At 41.5% G+C, this 19,449-nt stretch overlaps 2 protein-coding genes across 2 annotated transcripts in view; one reads left to right on the top strand and one right to left on the bottom strand.

The window, feature by feature from the left end:
• Positions 1 to 19,449, bottom strand: part of LOC134646907 (synapsin-3-like) — a 133,663-nt gene that overhangs the window by 51,645 nt on the left and 62,569 nt on the right. The window contains exons 5-6 of the mRNA XM_063500939.1: positions 19,200 to 19,356; positions 18,342 to 18,431 (exon numbers count right to left, since the gene is read on the bottom strand). Coding sequence (XP_063357009.1) covers positions 18,342 to 18,431; positions 19,200 to 19,356 — 247 coding nt within the window. The remainder of the gene's footprint in view (positions 1 to 18,341; positions 18,432 to 19,199; positions 19,357 to 19,449) is intronic.
• On the top strand, positions 872 to 18,203 carry LOC134647187 (metalloproteinase inhibitor 3). Its single transcript, XM_063501415.1, has 5 exons — positions 872 to 1,199; positions 9,601 to 9,683; positions 11,492 to 11,603; positions 13,800 to 13,921; positions 15,836 to 18,203. Exons 1-5 carry the CDS (start codon positions 1,076 to 1,078, stop codon positions 16,031 to 16,033), a joined length of 639 nt encoding a protein of 212 aa, XP_063357485.1. The 5' UTR covers positions 872 to 1,075; the 3' UTR covers positions 16,034 to 18,203.

Raw genomic sequence — 19,449 nt, forward strand, 5'->3', positions numbered from 1 at the left:
ATCTTCAAGCACAGTGATGATCAACCTTAAAGAGGGAGAGGGGAGAGAAAAAAGAAGACAAAGTGGCTTTCTCTGCCCTCACATCTGTTGATTTTACTGTGCAGAGATGAAGAGTCATCTGGCTGCCTCAGATTGCTGCTGCAGACTGTGTTTGCTATTACTCAGCATTGGTAATTAAAGGGGGCGTCAGAGGGTGGGCAGGATGACTAAGTGAGGCTCCTTGGTGAGAAATGAGCAAAAATGAAACAAAAGAATAAAGGAGACATTGTTTATTATTTAGTTATTCTTCTTGCAGTCAGAAGGGGGTGAGGAGAGGGGGAGATAAAGTATTTCTGGAATTAATCTAGTGAATGAGATTTGATAAAAAACTCTTTAAATTCATTAGTATTACTTATAAACTGTGTTTATTGTTTTTTTTATGTACCAGTATGACATGTGAGTTCATACTGGCTATCTACATATCTTTCATTAGTTATTACATCACTAAATCCTGTTTGTAATGAACATGACGCTAGACGACATTTTTACTAGTTGAGCTTCACTTCTCTCACCCCGCTTTCCCTTCTGTGATCAACATCAAACAGTTGCACGCATATTTTTTTAGCTAACATCTCATTCTCTACTTTATGTTTCTGTATTATTATTATTATTATTATTATTATTGTTGTTGTTGTTGTTGTTGTTGTTGTTGTTGTTGTTGTTGTTTTCATTATATTTAGGTCTGTATGGGAAAATAAGATGAAGCGGGGGAAATGTTCCAGTATGTCATCGTGTCTGTTATTCCTAATAGCGTGTGATTGGCCGCACTGGTCGCGAGCTCAGAAGAGGGAGGGGCGTGAACCTTTCGTCGCGCGCTTATATGTGCGTGTGTGCTCCTCCGCGGGATCAGGGAGAAACGCTCGAGCAGAGAGAAGCGAGCTGTGACAGACGAGCAGCACTACAGACGTGGACGGTACTCACAGAACTTGCTGCATCTACTGACTACTTACCGAAGCAGCAGCCAGTGTGTGGTGGTGATTCAGCGGACTTAGTCGGACAGTTTTATTCCAGAGAGGGAGTGAGAAAGTTTGGAGAAATGCACTCAGTGTACCTGGTCAGCCTGCTGTTTATCTTCAGCACCCTGCATGTTAACCAGCTGACGGAGGGCTGCTCGTGCGCTCTCACGCACCCCCAAGACGCCTTCTGCAACTCCGACATAGGTGGGTAACCCCGATTTTTTTCCCCCCTCTCATACTCATGAGAATTAGTGTGACTTTATTCTAACCACTGCACGGAGGTCAGATGTTAAAATAAAAGCTTTGCTTGTCACAGGAGCGTGAAAAAACTGGTTCGTTCCAGTCCTTTCTGGGTTTTAGCTTGCGGATCTCTCACTGTGAATTGGACATTTTTAATAAACTCTGGTAGTTTTTGGTCAGTGCAGGATGCTGATTAAAGTGAGAGAGCTTAAAATGTCCCAGACTGATGAAGACGCTTGAGGACCTGAGTTTAAGAATCACCTGATTCAGTTCACCTCGTGGTCCCACCTGTTTAAATCGGAGCGAGTGCAGAGTTCTCTTCCAGCATCAGCCTTGATGATCCTTAGCAGGCTTCCCCACACAGATGATTGAATGTTGTTGCTCTGTGTGTGTCTGTGTCAGAAAACTGTTTGACTTTTAATTCACTTCAAATATTCCGCTTTTGCTCCGGACACAAATGTCTGCACATTCTTCCCAAAGCTGTGCTCTGGTGGGAGGATGGGTGGGTGAGGGGGAATGTGCTTTGATTGGTGTGACTTGGAACCAGTTGAAAACAAGACCCACGGTGAGTTTACATGTTTCAAATACTATTTATTTATCTGCACGCTCTGGTATTTCTGTGTTGAGCGGCTCAGTACGCCCGGCCTCGGGTTGATAAAGCAGCAATGGAGGGTCGAGGTGTACATGCTTGTTTTACTGGCCTGGGTGTGCTTACTCTGACTGCCCAGAATAATATGAATTTAGGATCTGGCTTAGCCTGGAACGCCGGTCCAACCTGACCTCTGTGGTTGGATAACACCAGTAAAGACCCGAGGATCATTTGATCTCTGCTGTAGGGAGAGAGGGCTGAAGTGTTTCAGATGGGACAGAAAGGCGGTTTTTATTGCAGACGAGGAGCGCAGACTCGCATTTGGGTTTCTGACTGGAGCCGATATTTTGTTTTAATCTCATTTGACCTGAAAATGTGGGAACCGTCATGAGGCACTCTAAAATCCTTAACCCGAGCTCAAACAATAATCTCTCAGTTCAGACCAAGCGCGTATACACACACACACACACACACACACACACACACACACACACACACACACACACAGCAACCATGTGTGTAAGCCCACACCTACTGTCAGCTAATTCACATAAACACACTCTGACATCATTGTTAATGATCTTGTACTTGCTACTAGTAACCAGTAGAGGCTGAAAACGATTATAGAGAACATTAGTTACTGATGCCTTAAAATCTTAATGAAATTGGAGACTTCTTCATGTTAAATACACACACCGAATCATAATTTACTGCACAAATGATACCCATTATTCTTAAAGGTGAAGCAGACTTCCTACTTCCTTTTCATATTAATTAAACAAAGAAGGCATTATTTATTCAACTTTAGAATTATAGTTGAGTCTTTGGACATAACCAGGCTGGCTGGTTCCTCCTTTTTTCATAGTCTTTATGCTAAGTTAAGCTAAGCTAAGCGAACTAACTTGAAGGTAGTGAACATAAACTGTAGATAAAAGATGGACACAGCTTATTGGTCTGAATTCAGTAATACACCTGCAATGCAAAGTGTACCATATTTGATACATGACTTTTTGAGACTTCTACATCATCAGTGTGATTTTATTTTTGAACACACACGCCACCCCAACCTGAAAAAATTAAATGCACAATATATTTTTAAGCAATAAATAGCACAACAAAGCTGTATGTAACAAATATGATACAAACTAAAACTCATATATCCAAATTAATATACATGTGTATTTGTAATTTTGTTAGATTTTATTTTTTGGCAATTATTTGATGGTTGATGCTTTAAAGGGTTAAGTGCCTTGAACTTGCATTATCTTCAGTAGCCAGCAGGCGGTGACTCCTCTGACTCTTATAAAACATCCAACTCTGTAGAGATGTACTGGGGGGTCTGTGGTCCCCATTAGAGTCTTAGAGGAGGATTTGGTTTAGGATGAGCCTAGAGGCATTACATCAAGTTTCAAAACATCAAGGTAGCAATGCCTAACTTGCTAAGCTTGAAGCTTTAGCTTTGGTTATCTTCAGTGTACAGCATGGTATTCATACCGGCACAAAGCTAGTGGTGTCAGCTAACTCTGAAAGTAGATTTTCCCAATGAAATGCTCTGTTAACCTTAACGATTTAGCATATGGATCACCATCAATAAACAATAATAAAGCTCATATTTCCAGAATCCAGCAGCTCTCATAAACCTGCTTTTCTCTCCTTGATTGACATCCTGTTCAATTCACATATTTTTATTACCCCTTGGCAGCAAGAAAAACGTCACATTGAGGACACGGTGTAACTTTAAAAATGCCATTTCATTTGCAGTTTCCTTTTTCCAGTCTCAGAGTGTCATAATCGCTCCACAAGACTTTACTTTTCCTAAGGCTTTGCCAGACTTGCCTGTGAAAAGGAGGCTTCTCTTTGCTCAGATTCTGAGGACAGAACCAGCGTGCCTCTGTAGGTGGAAGTCACTTCATTTAGCTCTGACGTGGGCAGCAACTCACAATGATGGTTTGGTGAATCCTCTGCAGCATCTTAGAGGAGGAGGTGGTGCAGGTTTAGCCTGTCATACTTTAGAGGATCCTACTGTTTATAAGGGGAGATAACAGAAACTGTGACATTACAGCCCCAAAATGGCCGTTTTCTCTTTGGTGGGGACTGATCACAGAGCCTGTGGGTGTGTCTTCAGCCAAGTGACCCCGTTTGACAAACGCTCAAGCGATGCCTTTCACAGTCCTTCAGATCTTTTGGATAGCTTGTGGTGTTGGCACCCCATGAGACTTGCAGTGTAGAATCTGGGACTGACTTCAATGGGGGCCAGCGATCAGTTGTGAGCCCCACAAATCCCATTTCCAAGGCCCTGGGCTTAGCTTGGGATGTGCTTTGAATGCTTGCGGTTTGCTTGCGCACCTCCAGTCCCTCGATGAGAAACGCTTCAGAAACACTAAAAGGTCACATGCTCACAGGATATTCTGGGTCAAGTGTAGCCTCCCAGCATGTGCAATTACCAAATCATGGACAATTTAACTGTATAACTGGTGTAGAGATCTTTTTATTGTTGTTGTTTTAGCTGAAAGTCTATTTTTCTTCCTGTCAACTTAAACTGAAACCTGCTTTCCTGCTTTTCTTCGCTGGACTCGGAGACGTGGAAAACAACACGGCATAGGGTTGAAATGCTCATTTGACAGGAGAGAAGGGCTGTAATTCTCAACGTCAACATCAAAGGCAACAAGCCTGTATCTTCCAAATTTAAGACCATCAGTGGCGTTCAAAGCATTTTCCCTCTTGGTTTCTTGGCCCTGACCCACAATCACCCGCAGGCACTCCACTGGATGAATCACAATTAGGTTAAAGGGGTTGAAAATTAGGTTATTGCAGAATGTCTCCTTTTTACTTCAAGTCTAAAACTGTGACATACAAAAGCATGCATGTGCTGCAGTTTCTTGTCTGTGTTGGACTTTATTCTGTGGTCATGTGATAGAAAGGCCCAAAATGTGCTGCCTACTGTTAGAGTTGGCAGAGTTGTAGCTGGTTGTTTTTTGTTGTTTTCTTTTTTCCCCTGCTACATACCTGAGCACTGGGCAATGACCTGGCTGCTGCCTTATGCAAAGACCTTGTTGGCCTCTACTAGGCAGCTGGGTTAAAGCAGCCCATTCACAAGGAGGAAATGTGCAGCACTTGTTTTTCCAAAGCCCTCCCGAAGCAAGATTAGAGGTCTGGGAGTAAGCTTTGACCCTGAAATTCAATATTGCTTCGTAATGCCGCTCATTCCCAAAGTGCTTGGAGGTGACAGGAGCAAACTTTCACATGCTTGCGCTGTAAACCGGGTTAGAAGCTGAGGATCAGCGTGATATGTGTTTATGCTTGGATTGGGGATCAGGCCATTGAAAGAAAGGATCCTGCCCCACTGTGGATGTTTGCTATCCATAGAGGAGCTTAGTGAAACAAGCAAAGCATAGTGGGTTTAGAGCGATGCATGGCATTGGGCTTTGTGACCTCATCCTCCTATTAATGAGTTATGTAGCATTCAGGTAAATAGCTACTCCCTTTAGCAGCATCTGCTCCCTCCCCCCACCGCTGAATTATGTAAGCTTGGATCAGATTTTTATAGTTTTCCTCAAGCGAGTTAAAATTCGAGGAGATGTCAAAGAGTCTGGATTCCATACAAGCTTGGGATGTTCGTCCCCTGAGCCAGGCGTATCAAATGTCCAGCCCGCCCTTCCCTTCTAATGACCACACAGCCACCCAGAGGTTAACTGTTCCAAAACAAGAGGCCAATACAGGGGTGACGCACAATGGTACAACACATGAAAACACAATGAAGAATAAACCAAAAACCTGTCAGTTATTCAGCTTTAGTATGTTTATTAAAGGTTAGCGAACTTGAAAGAATAGTAACAAGTACTGTTTGATCTATACTGACCTCTAACTGTCAGTGTTACCAAGATGTATGCAACACTTGCAGTCTAACAGGTAAAAAGGTGAAAGGCAGCTGGTGATTTGAGTGAGTAACAGCAAGTTGGTGAGTGGCAAAGATAAAAAGCAAGAAGAGGAAAATGCAAAGCAGGTGCAAAGGTAGTACGATGCACAGATAGCACCCAGTGTTGGGTTGTGGCTGCCTTTCCCAGAGCTTTCTCAGCATACTCCCTAATTTAGATACAAGGTTTCATTGCAGAGCACGATGCTGTGTTTTAGATACTTTGGCCAAAGTGTGCAAAAGGGTACCAATTTTAACTCGGGCAACTAGCATTTTTGAGGTCTGCTAGCGTGACGGCAACATTTAAACGAGTAGTTGGTTCAAGGTTCCTGTCGCTCGATCCCGCAGGAGCCTCTAATGAAGGGAAATCAGCTTTCTAATTTGGTGAATAAGAAGTTGAATTCACAGGCAGTTAAATGGATTTTCGTTTTCATGCACTGCACTTTGCTTTGTCTGGCATTACCAGCTGTGTGTTGGTATTCACTTAGCTTAAATATTAGCTAGAAGCTTGATAACTGACATTACAGTTGGGTACTTTTTAAGAAGTCTGCTACGTTTGAGCACATTTAAGCCAAATTTAAAGACTGTTAGGTTCTTATGTTTGATTTGGCAGAAATCGACCATCATGGTATGAGAGTGATAGGAAAGAAAAATCCCTGTGCTTCATAAGCTTCCCTCTATTTGGCATGTGAGCGAGCGCTGCATGCTCTCTGCACCAGTCTTTTTCACCTGACATAAAGCTCTGCAATGGGGATTCGGTTTCAGTGTTTATTTTTGAGCGTGGTAGTGTGTCGTCCTGAGAATTCCTCTTCCTCCTACTCGCCTCCTCAAGCTTGGACAACTTTCTGCATACCAAAATCGGCGCCCCGTGCCTTGCTTTCCTCCTCTCCCTCACACATCCACAGACACACTCAAACGACTAGCCTTATTCTTGCCATGCTTGCAGTTTGCCACATTGTACGTAGGCTGGCTAAATGTTTAACTAAATTACACGCTCACCTTAAGACTTAGAATTAGCATCCATGCTTGTGTAATCGCCTGCTTCAGGCAAGAGAGTGGAGGGGGATTTTGGTTTTTTCTTTTCTTTTTTTCAGGTTATTTCCTGTTTACCTCCCTTATGACAAAAAGACTCCCACTGTTGAAAATGTGTATCAGGTCTTCAGCAGAAGATGAATCCCTGTGCGTCACAAGGAAAGTGTTCTGAGGGGAGGTAGTGGCGGAAGAGGGTGGGGGTTATAGCCTGTTTTGAATAACAATATGTTGGTCAACTACTTGAGGTCAACTTTCTTTCTATTTTGGGCCTAGCCTACTGCTTTTGTTGCGCAAAGAGATTAATTTCTTCTTCTCATGAGGGTGCTTCCAGATCGAAATTTTCTTCATGCAAATTTTAGTTATACTAGCAGTTGCAGTGACAACCACAGGGAAAGACTCCTCTTCCTCACTCGTCACTGACAGTTCCAATAGCAAGAACACTGCATAAGCCCGGGTTAGGTTTCGCTAACCTAAACTTAACATGACAGACATGGCTATGGTGTAATACTTAATATATTTACCTCACAAGATGGAGTGAACCTTCAGCCAGGTAATACGTGACTGATATTAAAATACATTTTTGTAACAAAACTAGTACACATGTTATTTTACTTGGTTTAGTTCAAAAGTTGTTAAAGCCAAACATTTTTTTTTCAATCATTATCACTCTTAGCTAGGTTACCTAGCTTCCACTCATTAACAGTAGAAACGATAGCTGTAATTTAGATTCAAATAAAGAGCATAATTTACTAACTTCAGGTTTTATTGAACCTGGTGATGATCCCCATGAACTAATAAGAAAAGTGTTTTACTAAAATATTAGCTTTGATAAACTAAATGTTTTTATACAAATTAATTATATTTTGCAACCAGATGAGCGCCTCCTGCTGGGCATTAAAAAGAATACACATTTAAGGCTGGAAGTGCTGTTGACTTCCTTTTTTAGACCTGGAAGCCAGGCTAGGTTAGCTAGCGTAGTTTGCTAACTTTGAGTCAATCTAAAACACTAAAAGAAGTTTAGAAAGTACCCACTTAGTATACCCGTAGTTTCCAGATGAACCAGGGTAATGTGAGAAATGGGTTTAAATATGTGAGCTGGCAACTCTGCGGTCATTTGCAAATATAACTGCTGAATGCAGAGAAGGTCAATTCGAGGAAATGACACAAATCCTCTGTCTTTGGTGCTTCACTATTATTATCACAGGCCAATTAGTGGCCTTCGTCTAAAGAAAAACGAAGGGGTCCTATCTGGATGTACTTCAGCTAAATCAGCTGACCTGTGACTCTTCAAACACAAACATTTGTTAGTCCTGAGGGTTGGTTTTGAGGCTGGGGCAGAGAAGGAAACTGCGTTTTCGGGTGGCATTTGAAAATAATGGCGGCAGTGTACTGAACTGAGGCAAAAGTATCCAGTTATATCTGCACATTCCTGTGTAATTGTGCTCCTGTGCTGTTGTAATTGCAGCTGCAGACGTCTGTCAGACAGCATTTAGATACATTTAGCAGAGGTTGATCACATAGCAGCGCTCCTGAGTTCATATAGAGCGAGCTGACAGGTTAATGGATCGAATGCTGTGCACCAAGTTATTGCAAAAGTTCAGAAAGTAGAGGGCAGGCAGGGGCTCTGAACAGTGTGTTAATCTGGAAGGAGTGACCCATGTTTTTTTTTGTTTTTTTTTTAATTAATTTACAATTTAATGTGATTTAATCTTTATTTTATTTATTTGGTGACAGTTAACAAAATGCCACCACATGAGTTGTGCATTTTTGCTGCAAAGTGACACTGAAAGTGAGGCTTTCTACTAAAGAAGACTGAAATGAATGAAAAGTAACACAAAATCTGTTTGAGGCTCCTGGATGGCTGCATTGCTCAATTTACTGCTTCAAAATAGGATTTGGTGTGTTGCATAAATAAAGTCTCGGTTCAAATAGGGGACCGTATGACTAAAATAAATCTGTGGTCACCACTTTTGGGTGGCCATGCTGTAATAGCTTCCTATTTGACTTGTAGTTTTATGCCCAATTTCCTTCTGCCTTTTAGCAGGACAGCTAGACAAACAGAAATCCAACAGAAGATGCCACATGCCTCATTTCTTTCTCCCCCCCCTTTCTGGGGAATGTGAAACCCCAAAGAATCTGGGAAGGAAATTCCACAGGGAGAAGATAACAAACATAGTCAGTGTTAGTTGTGTCTGTGGCTGTTGGGCTTTGGGCAGCAGGTGAACTTCAGAGCGGGACTGAAAGCTCATGCAGGGCCCGCAGCTCGAGGTAGGCGCTGAAGCAGCAGCTCAAATGATCACTCATTTTGTACACTCCCAGTTCCTGGCCTTTCATAATAAGCCCCCTTACTCCAACACAAGTGAAAGCAAACAAATCAAACTCGCCGCTAAGCATTTTCACCTCGCCAACATTTACATGAGGGTCCTGCACTCTGATAAGATCGTTGTCAAGCTGTACTCCCAAAGATGGGACCCTGTTTTTGTTTGAAGTCGCACTTTTTCCTAATTATGTGAAGATTTAGTACTCAGATTGTCAAAAGTTAATAACAGTGAACATGAATGTTTTTTTCCAATCCCGCCCTAGAGTAGTTATTTGCAGACATCCATGCCTTTCTAGTTCAGACTCTTTTCCTTCCATTTCTGTATCAAACTCATTCTTTCCTTTAGTGATTTTTCTCTATTGGCTTTCTCAGCAAATGGAAGTAATGCAGAAAATTGGATAAATGATTAACTGTGGTGCCAACCTGGTCCTGAAACGGCATTTAACAGAAGCAATGTGTTTATTTGCTTAGAAAGTTGTACGCTAAAAGGAATGCACGTGTCTCTTCACAGTGATTCGAGCTAAAGTGGTGGGCAAGAAGCTCCTGAGAGATGGACCGTTTGGAACCATGCGCTACACTGTCAAGCAAATGAAGGTGAGAACAAACATCATCTGCTTAATCCGATGCTGTTTCCCTGAGTTAAATACAAAGCTACAGAAACCAAAATCCTTTTATGGCAAGTTTCAGTTTAATTCCTGTGTTTGTGCAATAACATGACGAAGAAGAGATTTCCAGGACACGCAGCAAACGACCAAAAGTAACGAAACCTCTAATCTTGCTTTTGTTTACATTTCAAAAACAGGATCAAATAACATGTTATACAAATAACAGAGTAGTTTAACAATATTGAAGTCTTGTTTTGTTTTTTCCTGCTAAAGTATAGCTAACTATACTACAGCGCCATATTTAACTCAAAGTCATATTAGCAACTGACTGGACACTTACAGAAATGGCTGGTTGTCTCCAGTTCTTCTGTTAAACTAAGCTAATCACAAACTATCTAAATATTCTAAAATAGTCTCTATATAAGATTTATACCTATACATTTTTCTTTAGCTCTCATGAACAGAGAAAAATAATTTTGCTATTATTAGCTAATGATATGTACTAGCTAGTGATGACAAGTTAATCCTGAGCTCCATGAAATCATGACATCTGCTGACATGGGACGTTACCTGTATAGCCTGAAAATATCCACACATACGTGTGTATATATATGAGGCTTGCCTATCTAGTTTTCTTTTGTCACACTACAGGAAAGAAATATGCTGATTATTATTAGTAAAGATTGGCTTTCCCCCCCAGTGTTGTCACTTATTTAAGGTTTTTGTTTGTTTTGTTTTTTTTATCTGAAGCAAATAAATTGTAACATTTCTGCATCTTTTCAACTGAAGAACATTCTTTGCTCTCATTTTTAAGTATAACTGACTACATATCGTGGATTGTTACATTTTACTTACAATGCTGTCTCTCCGCCCCCTCAGCTGCTGTGTAATAGCTGAAAAGCATTTCAGGATACTTGCCCTGAAAGCTCGTTCTTTACTTCCTCTATATTCTTACATAACGCTGCATATTTCTGACAGATGCTGACATCGGCCTGCTGCTCAGATAGAAGCCAGGCTGGAGGATTAGCAGGCTTACGGGCATTAGAGCTCAACCAAACTCCTCACTCTGAGTGTAAATATTTCAGTAGAGTCATGCGATGCATCAGTAAAATCCCAGTTTGTAACAAAAACATCAAGTGGCCTGTTGATGGCGAAGCATAGCAGGTGTCACTCTGGGATTATCCTCAGGAATTAGACGTGGCCTTTGAGCCTCTTGGTTTATTTATTTGTATTTCAGTCTGCTGGTTTGTACTGAAAACAGTGCTTTGCTTACACAGTTCCTTTCAAATTTCAACAGATCCTATGAGACTTGTGCCTTTGGCTTTCCCAAAGTGCCACAGTTTCTGGCTTAAGTAACGGTTTGTTCTGCTTTTCTCAGAACGCCGCATCTAAACAGGGATTTCCTGTTGTTCCCAGACAAATAGATTACACTGCCAGGGGAAGAAAAATCCAGAAAGTTCTCAGAGCAAACATTCACTTAGGGCTCTACATGACTGAGCTGAATGGAAGGACTGGATTTTAGCAGTGACCTTGCCAAAACGCCATCAAAGTGAAAGCATATTACACAACGTAGCTATGTTATCTATGATTAGGTTGAGGGCAGAGCCAAATACTCCTTCTCCCCTGAGGCGCTCCTTAAGAAATGTCATCTGATAAAGCCAGTGTGCTGTTTCCATTCCTCATTATTTATATGTGGAGGTTGAGGAAGAGATGGAGTGCCATGGTGCAGAAACATTACTTTCCTATTTTTAAAGAGTATGGGGGTGTAATTCCATGTTTGATTCTCATGTCTTACAGATGTACAAAGGATTTGAAAAAGTCCAGCATGTGCAGCACATTTACACAGACGCCTCGGAGAGTTTGTGCGGTGTGAAGTTTGACATCAACAAGTACCAGTACCTGATCACAGGTGAGCCGTGTTTTTGAGCGTTGCTCTGATCGACTGATTTTTACTCAGACTGTTGAAATAATCAACGTTAAGTGTGAGAAACCCTCTCAAAGCTAGGCTATGCAACTTTTACAGAAATCTGTGCTAAGGGGGGAAATGTCACCGTAATCAAATTATATAAAGGAAGAAAAAAATCTTGAACTCTAAGCTAAGTTATCCAGCTTTGCTCGATGGCTGTCTGCTCCTCACAGAGTAATTTTTAGTACTGAGTTTAATGTAAGTGGAACAAGCAATGATTAAGTTTTGGCTAAAATTAGTTTTCTGTTAAAAAGTATTCTGGAGTGGCTGCTCCACTCTGTGTGTAGGGGGAGGGGCTCAGAGTCACGTCTTCATGAGGAGATTAATTGGTGCATTCCAAAGACTCCTCCCCCAAGTTGAATCTTCACAGCTAAGTGCCAAAGCTTTACCCCGAGTGTAACTGGCACTTAATTCTGACTTAAATCTCAGCCATCAAACATCAAACAGGCCTTTTAAAGGGTATGGAGGTGGGATAAGAGCTGAAAGTTGCTTTTACAAAATATCCTCATTGTGAAGGTCTTTGATTGTCCAAAATAACTGTTTTTATTTGATTTTACTGCCTTTGGCATTTGTGATAGCACCAGAGAAAGTTGTAACTGACCACTTGCGGTCTGTTTCGTAATACCATAAACTTAGTCACTGCCTGTATGTGACAATCTCAGGGGACGTGTAACTGTTAGCAACACTCTTTCTGAATATATCCTTTTGAGCTTGTGGCATGATTAAATCCTCCAAACTGAATCCATTTTATCACCAAATGGGTGCTGAAAACATTCAGAGGCCTTCCAGCCAGCATCACTGCAAGACACACACACACTTCTCCTCCCCAAGGATTTCTTGGTTTGTCCTGTCACACAAAGTTTCCCACTAATTACAACCTACTGTTTGCCACCGTGCAAGGTGGCAAAGGAATGGTCCTCTTAAAACTCATTTCCCTTAGCTTCGCCGTCTAGAAACTGCAGTTTTGTTTTGTTTTTTCCTCTCACACAACTCGTAATTAGCAGCCAGCAGGAAGCGACTGACATTTTCCAGCAGAAGCACTTTATGAGTTGCTATTTCTAACAGAGGTGCAGTTTACTTTGGACCCTGCTGTGCTTGGTGTATATAACTGTCGCTAAGTCCCGACCTGTAAATACTCTAACTACACCACACCGTGCAAGCCAACGAGCTGGCGTTGCTGGGCAGTGACTGCTATGTTTACCCAGTCCGGGTGCGAGGGGACATCAGTGTCTTTCGCTCCTTCCAGGGCATCTATAGAAAGAACTCCATATGATTAGGATTGTATTAAGAACAATTTAAACACACCGAGGCCTGCAGGGTGAGTTGCTAAAATCTCTTTTGATCAAGTATAAGGGCGCCGACCCCGATTAGTATTTTAGGTGCATGTCGCACACTCGGCACCATGTAATAAACCACAAGCGACTCCAGTAATCCCAGTCCAACGTTGCAGGCCGATTGGGAGGTGCACTGGGGGTCGAAGATGCACATATTTGTGAGCTGTCACATTCCCATGTGGTGACAACACTGATGACATCGAAACGTTCCTGAGCACATGCAGTGTGCCATTGTGCACCTGTCTCAGGAGTCCGTAAGGTGCAAATGGTCCAGCACTAAAAATAGATGTCTGCTGACATTTGGATATCCAGAAATAGAGGTGCTGGTTTAATATGGGCTTACTGTATGATATTGTCTTACCATGGGCAAACAAGTTGGACTGGTTGAGTGATGGGACTACAGTATCCTGTGTTATACTGAAACGATTACGAAATAATAAAGTGGCATGCATGCATCGTGACCTGAGTCGGGATTAATGTGTGGGTCTTTACACATTAATCAAGTACAGGTGCTATTATTGGGCGCCAGAGAGAGCTAAGTAAATACAGTTGTAAGGCTCCTTAAAGCCTTCGAAAATATTTGAATTTCTGTGAATTAGGTCGATAATGTCGGTCTGTTGGTTGGTCCAAAGTCGAAGATTCAGTTTGTCATGTGTGTGTCTGGCAAAGAAAAACGCCAAATCCTCACATCTGTTTGTATGACTCCAGAGTCCGTTTTAAAGACTAAGAGGTACTTAAACATCGTTTTGTACAGAGGTGAGAACACAATCTAAGAGTGACATCCAAATATCCTGTGCTTCCACAGGACGAGTCTACGACGGCAAGGTTTACACGGGGCTGTGCAACCTGAACGAGCGGTGGGAGCGCCTCTCGCTGGCACAGAAGAAAGGCATCAACCATCGCTACCAGCTGGGCTGCAACTGCAGGGTGAGTGTCAACAGGCAACCTTTGCCCCAACAAGGATATGATAGATGAGGGAAGACGAGGACAAGAGGAGCTTACTGCTGCTCATTTTTACAAAGGCAACTAAATGTTATCCTGCTGGATGACCACTTATAAAGTTGATTAATATAACAGGATTTAAACCGTACAGGAGGAAGGATGTGTATACTTAGTTATGGTGGCTCTGTGTGAAGAATCAAATCAATCATTAATTCTACTGCAAGCCATTGAACGGATATTATTTTTTTTTTATCAAGACTGAAATATGAGCTCCTTTTTAAGTGTTTAATTCCCACTATTATTCATCACGGATGTTTAGCTGGGATAGAAATGGAGAAAAAAAACAAGTTTTACTACTGTCACTGGGAATTAAGTAACAGGTCTGGAATCATCTCAAGCCTCCCATTTCATGTGACTCACACATGTAGCTTGCTGCTGCGCAGCTGCCGAAACGCCTCATAAACATCCTACTGTACAGCGGCGCCGCGGACATCTGCTAACACGCTGGGCCCCTATCAGTATAAGTGGATTAGCAGGGAGACCTGTTTGTTCCCAATACGGGCCAGAGCAAGTAAACTGTGCTCAGATTGTACGTGGCAGCAGCCCAGAGGCATCCGAAGAAGGCAATCAATCAGCTGAGGCTTTACGGTGACGGCCCTTAAGCGCAAAGCAGACACAGAAATCACTGCACTGTTTTAAAAAACCCGCTCCACTGTCCTTCGCATTCCTTCACAAATGAGGACTTGCTGCACTGGAGAGCGAAGAAGCATGTCGTGGCAGTTTTATTACTCTCTACAGATCATTAGAAGCACTCGAACTGGGAAGTTATGTCAGACATCTCTGAGCCACGGAGGATAAACTTTCTTGGCCTGAGTAACAAAAGCAGCCAAAAATGGCAAACGTGGCCTTTAATGTACTAATTGAATTTGCTGCTGAATTCATATCCAGATAAGTGTGATGACTCAGTTACGCAGCGCCCCGGTTAGTTATGTGAATCTTCCTGTCACTTCAGGCTGTATATTCATCTGTGAAGCTGCTTTTTGTGTGAGCACCTGGAGTGGTGACGCACGAAAGGCTAACATCGAACTGAATCCTTAACAAACTACAAAAAACTCTCGCTGCTTCAGGAAGACATCAACGTTCCGTCGCACAAAGCAGCACGTGCCAGTGTAGACTTACAGGGTTTGAGCTTAGTTATTTAGAGAGCTGTCATTTTTTTTTCCCCCAGTCCCATCAGATCAATAAATCTGCTGCAGTAAATCCCTGAAAGCAAACGCTGAAAGGCAGTAGAGCAAAGATGCATGTTTTGCTTGTTTCACCAAGCGTGTATTTCATGTCAAGTGTCTTTGAAGATCCAAGCTATTTTTCTTAACACTCATTAAGCTAATTCTACTTTGAACCTTAAGTAAACCTAAATACTGTAAACTCGAAGTACTTTAGGATTTGAGAAAATGCAGTCGGTAAATTGTTTAAGTATTTAGGGAACATCTTTCATACTGCCAAAATCTGCTCATTTGTCTTTTTGCTATGCTAACTAGGAAGCCAGATCCAAGCTCAACTAGTGTTACCATTTTCCGCCATTTTTAACCTCTTCTTGCAAAGCTAATAAGTGCTAAGCTAATTAGCGCTATGGTATGATATTCAGTTATAATATAAAAATAGTGCTGTCAGCGTTAATCTCGTTAAAATTACGTTAACGCCATAACCGCATTAATGCGGCAAAACTCCGTTAGGGAGTTAACGGAGATTTGCCGCGTTAACGTCATTTTAACAAGATTAACGCTGACAGCACTAATAAAAAGCTGTTATAACTCAGTATCATGTATGTTCTAGCAACATGCCAAATCATGGGATAGTGCTTGTCAAGCTTCATCTCGGATTTTTCTCCTTTCTCTGTAGATTAAGCCCTGCCACTACCTGCCCTGCTTCGTGACCTCCAAGAATGAGTGCTTATGGACAGACATGCTGTCCCACTTCGGTTATCCCGGCTACCAGTCCCGGCACTACGCCTGCATCCAGCAGAAGGAGGGCTACTGCAGCTGGTACCGAGGCATGACCACCCGTGATAAAACCACCATCAATGCCACTGACCCCTGAACCCAAACGCCCTCTGACTGAAACTCGCTGCCGCCTCCCAAACTCCGTCCCATCCCTGGTCACGTTTAGAGTATTACAGGACTCTTCAAGCTCACCTGCCTGGGTGATGTCCCCCTTTTTAAAGGGGTAATAAAGGAAAAAAAAAAGAGCAAATCTATTACAGTGCCTGTTTGTAGCACTTCTGATAGAAAATAATACCCCCACCCTCCCTTTTTTTGTACCGCTTGTCCTGTAGCTCCTTTTCCCTTGTACTACAAACACCATCCTTTGCACCAAGTTGACATCGGTGACAAAGACAGAAAGGGCCAATAAAAAGTGTAAGACCTCGCTCCACCTACCGAGAGCTTCTGAAAAGATTTAATCATAAGTATTATTTACAGCATCAGTATCATTGGCTTCAATTAGCAACCTGCAGTTTAGCTAGTAGCTAGTGTCAGGATCATTTGAACGAGGAGAAGTCTCTAAAGCAAAAGCCAGGAGGTGTCAGACGAAGTATTCTACGAAGATGATCCTTTGTAAATTTGCTGAGTAAAGCTAGCTTGTTGCTATCAATATACCGAACATGGCCGAAACAGCGCCAACATATTATATATGTTAAAGATACACGTCTATTTTGGCTTCAAACCCCTTTGTGAAATGGACAATGTTTCACAGTGAAGTATTCATCGGTTATGTTCAGTTTGAACTGTAACACACGTCTTTATAATGGTAGTAAGTCTGCTTCCTGTTTTTAAAGCGACTGTTGCGCACTGCTTCACAAATGCTAAAAGTAACACAGTGCCAGCGCGGGGAAGCGCCCGATTTCTTGCAGAGATGGTGATATTTTATTTGTTGCTGTATATAAAATAAGCTACAGAAATCAACTCATCTGAAACCTCTATTACATTTATTTATATGTTTATTGGGTTATACTATGTGGTATATGTGCGTAAAAGAAAAACAGGCCAAATAATATCGTGAACTCACTGCAGTGTATTAAATGAAGCACCAGCATCAGCAAATTCAATATTATGGTACTATTATGGTAGTTTGTTTTTTTGGCTTCATTATAGTCCCCCCACCAAGCTGGTACTCGTTACCAATCCGATGAAATTAAAATTATAACAGAGGTTTCAGAGAAGGACATATTTTGTAAGTGTATATTCAATCTTTTTTATTTAACTATTTGAGATGAACATTATATATAAATGAAAGTAACAATATATTGTCACTAAATTCATTCTTGTTCGCCTGTTCCCGTCTGGGGTTTTCTCTTATTTTTACTTCCCTTCATTCCATTCCAATAACGGACACAGACTGGCCTCACAAAGAGGAAGAGCCCATTCGTAATTTATGCTAAGAGAGCACCAAGCACAGAAACTGTTAGTTTGCTAAAAGAATACTGATAGCACTCTGACATGTTTGTGCTAATTATGCATCTATTTTTGGCAGTCATTTAGCCTAGTTTATGGTAGCTTAAAGCAGGATACTGTAAACTGCCTCGCATAGCATACTGGAGAGGAAGGACAAACTATGGTGTTTTAAAGTTCGTTCAAACACTACTGTGTATGTTTCATATGTTGAGATGGTGTGAGTTATGCTAGCTGTGCTATTTCCAGACTATGTGAAGCTAGGCTAACTAGGTTGTGTTTAATTTATGGTCCATTTCTGGTTATCTATGTCACTTTTTTTATCCCTTTAATTTCTACAAAATTCTATATTTTCTCTTATTTGTTTTTTTTGTTGTTGTTTTTTTTGTTCTCTTTTGTTTTTTAAACAGCATTTTGAGCTAAGGTTAGCCGAGAGGATAAAAATAATCAGTACCATTATAAAACTGTTTTTGTTTGGTTTTTGTTGTTTTTACTGAATTTTTTTTATACCTGAATTTTTCAGCAGTATTTAGTTTATCGTTCTTCACCTCCATACATAATGATGAGGCTCTTCCTCCAGCTGTGGCATTTCTGTGTCATTATTTCTGTGGTTCATGTTTATGTAAATATACTATCTGCTTAACACAGAAATCAGTCAAAAGGAAAAAAAATCCAATCAAGGAAGCTGTGTACAGTCTGTGTGTAAACACTGATTTATGAATTATGTGGGTTGGGGATATTTCCTTGTTGGGGTTGTAGAAATGTTTGACTTAATTTCTGTGTTTTATATTTTTATAATAAAGACTTACTGAAAAATGCTCCACAGGAGGTCTTTCGTGATTTTTTTTTTTTTTTTTTTTTTTTTTTTTTTTTTTTATATAAATTGTGCACATCCATGAGAGTGAACACCCCCCCGCCCCGTGTCCCGTTGAAATGAAGAATATCTGCGAGGCACTCACCATCTGTGTGTGGTTGGGATAAAAAGTTTGTTCATTCAGGGGGAATTTCTCAGGGCCGAGGGAGCGGTACAGCTTAATCATCTGAGAAAACTGCAAGCAGAAATAAACAAGACGTCATTATTCAAGAAGGACGACAAACAGAAACTTCTATAAGATTCATGCGTGTTAACGACTTTTAGGAGCAGAGGATATGGATCGTCTGAAACTCCAGGTTTTTTTTGTTGTTTTTTTTTTTTGTTTATAAAATGTGGCCTGGTACAGTTAGACCCACCTGTTAGTGTGAGGGTTTGAACACCTGTTCTTCTAAAATCAATAATCCATTTGCTTACACCCCGAGGTAATTCTTTCTTGGAGTTATTTATTCTCGAGGTGCTGGAATTTCCTTTCCAATAGATTTGTCTTCAGACCTGCTTCGGTTCATTGTTTTAAACATGTTGCATTCAGCAGTTGGTTAACATATACAGCATGATAGGTGCATTACTGGTGATCAACCACCTCATTTTTTTTTTAACTTGTGCTTTGTAAAATGGGTAACAGAACTGTAAATATGTAGTGAAGAATGGCACATTTAACAAAACTGTGCTGCATATTTCCTGCTTTAAACCTAAATTTATGACCTCTTTCAAAGCCAAGCATCTACATACTTTTCACTGCAGTTTTGTAGCTTTTCTCAGCACTGTGACTAAAAACACGTGGTGGCCGAGGCCGCCCGCTCTGCTGGCTGGCTCAAATCACAGGTGTTGCAGCTCCATTTAATAGCACAAATAAATCAGTCGGACGCAGCTGCTGAGGGAGGGACTTTGCGACACCTTTGTGTGGGTTAAAGTAGAGCAAAGAGAGCTGTTACGGAGCGCTTACCACCCAAGGTTTGCTGCAGAAGTTGTATATGGAGAAGACAGAGTTGACGCTCGGGACGCCGCCAAAATGGAGGCCGATGACAAGATTCCTGAAGTCCTCACCGGGAATCATGCTGTAGGCGTGCTGGCGAATCAGAACAAAGTCTGGCTTGAAGGACCTGCAGCAGGACGGATATGGAAAAGGAACCATCAAACTGGGCCTGTTGTCAAGGTTACGCATACAGTTAGGCTGTTTAGGGTTAGAGTAGGGA

Source organism: Pelmatolapia mariae, linkage group LG17 (genome assembly GCF_036321145.2).
Source record: "Pelmatolapia mariae isolate MD_Pm_ZW linkage group LG17, Pm_UMD_F_2, whole genome shotgun sequence".
Lineage (NCBI taxonomy): Eukaryota > Metazoa > Chordata > Actinopteri > Cichliformes > Cichlidae > Pelmatolapia > Pelmatolapia mariae.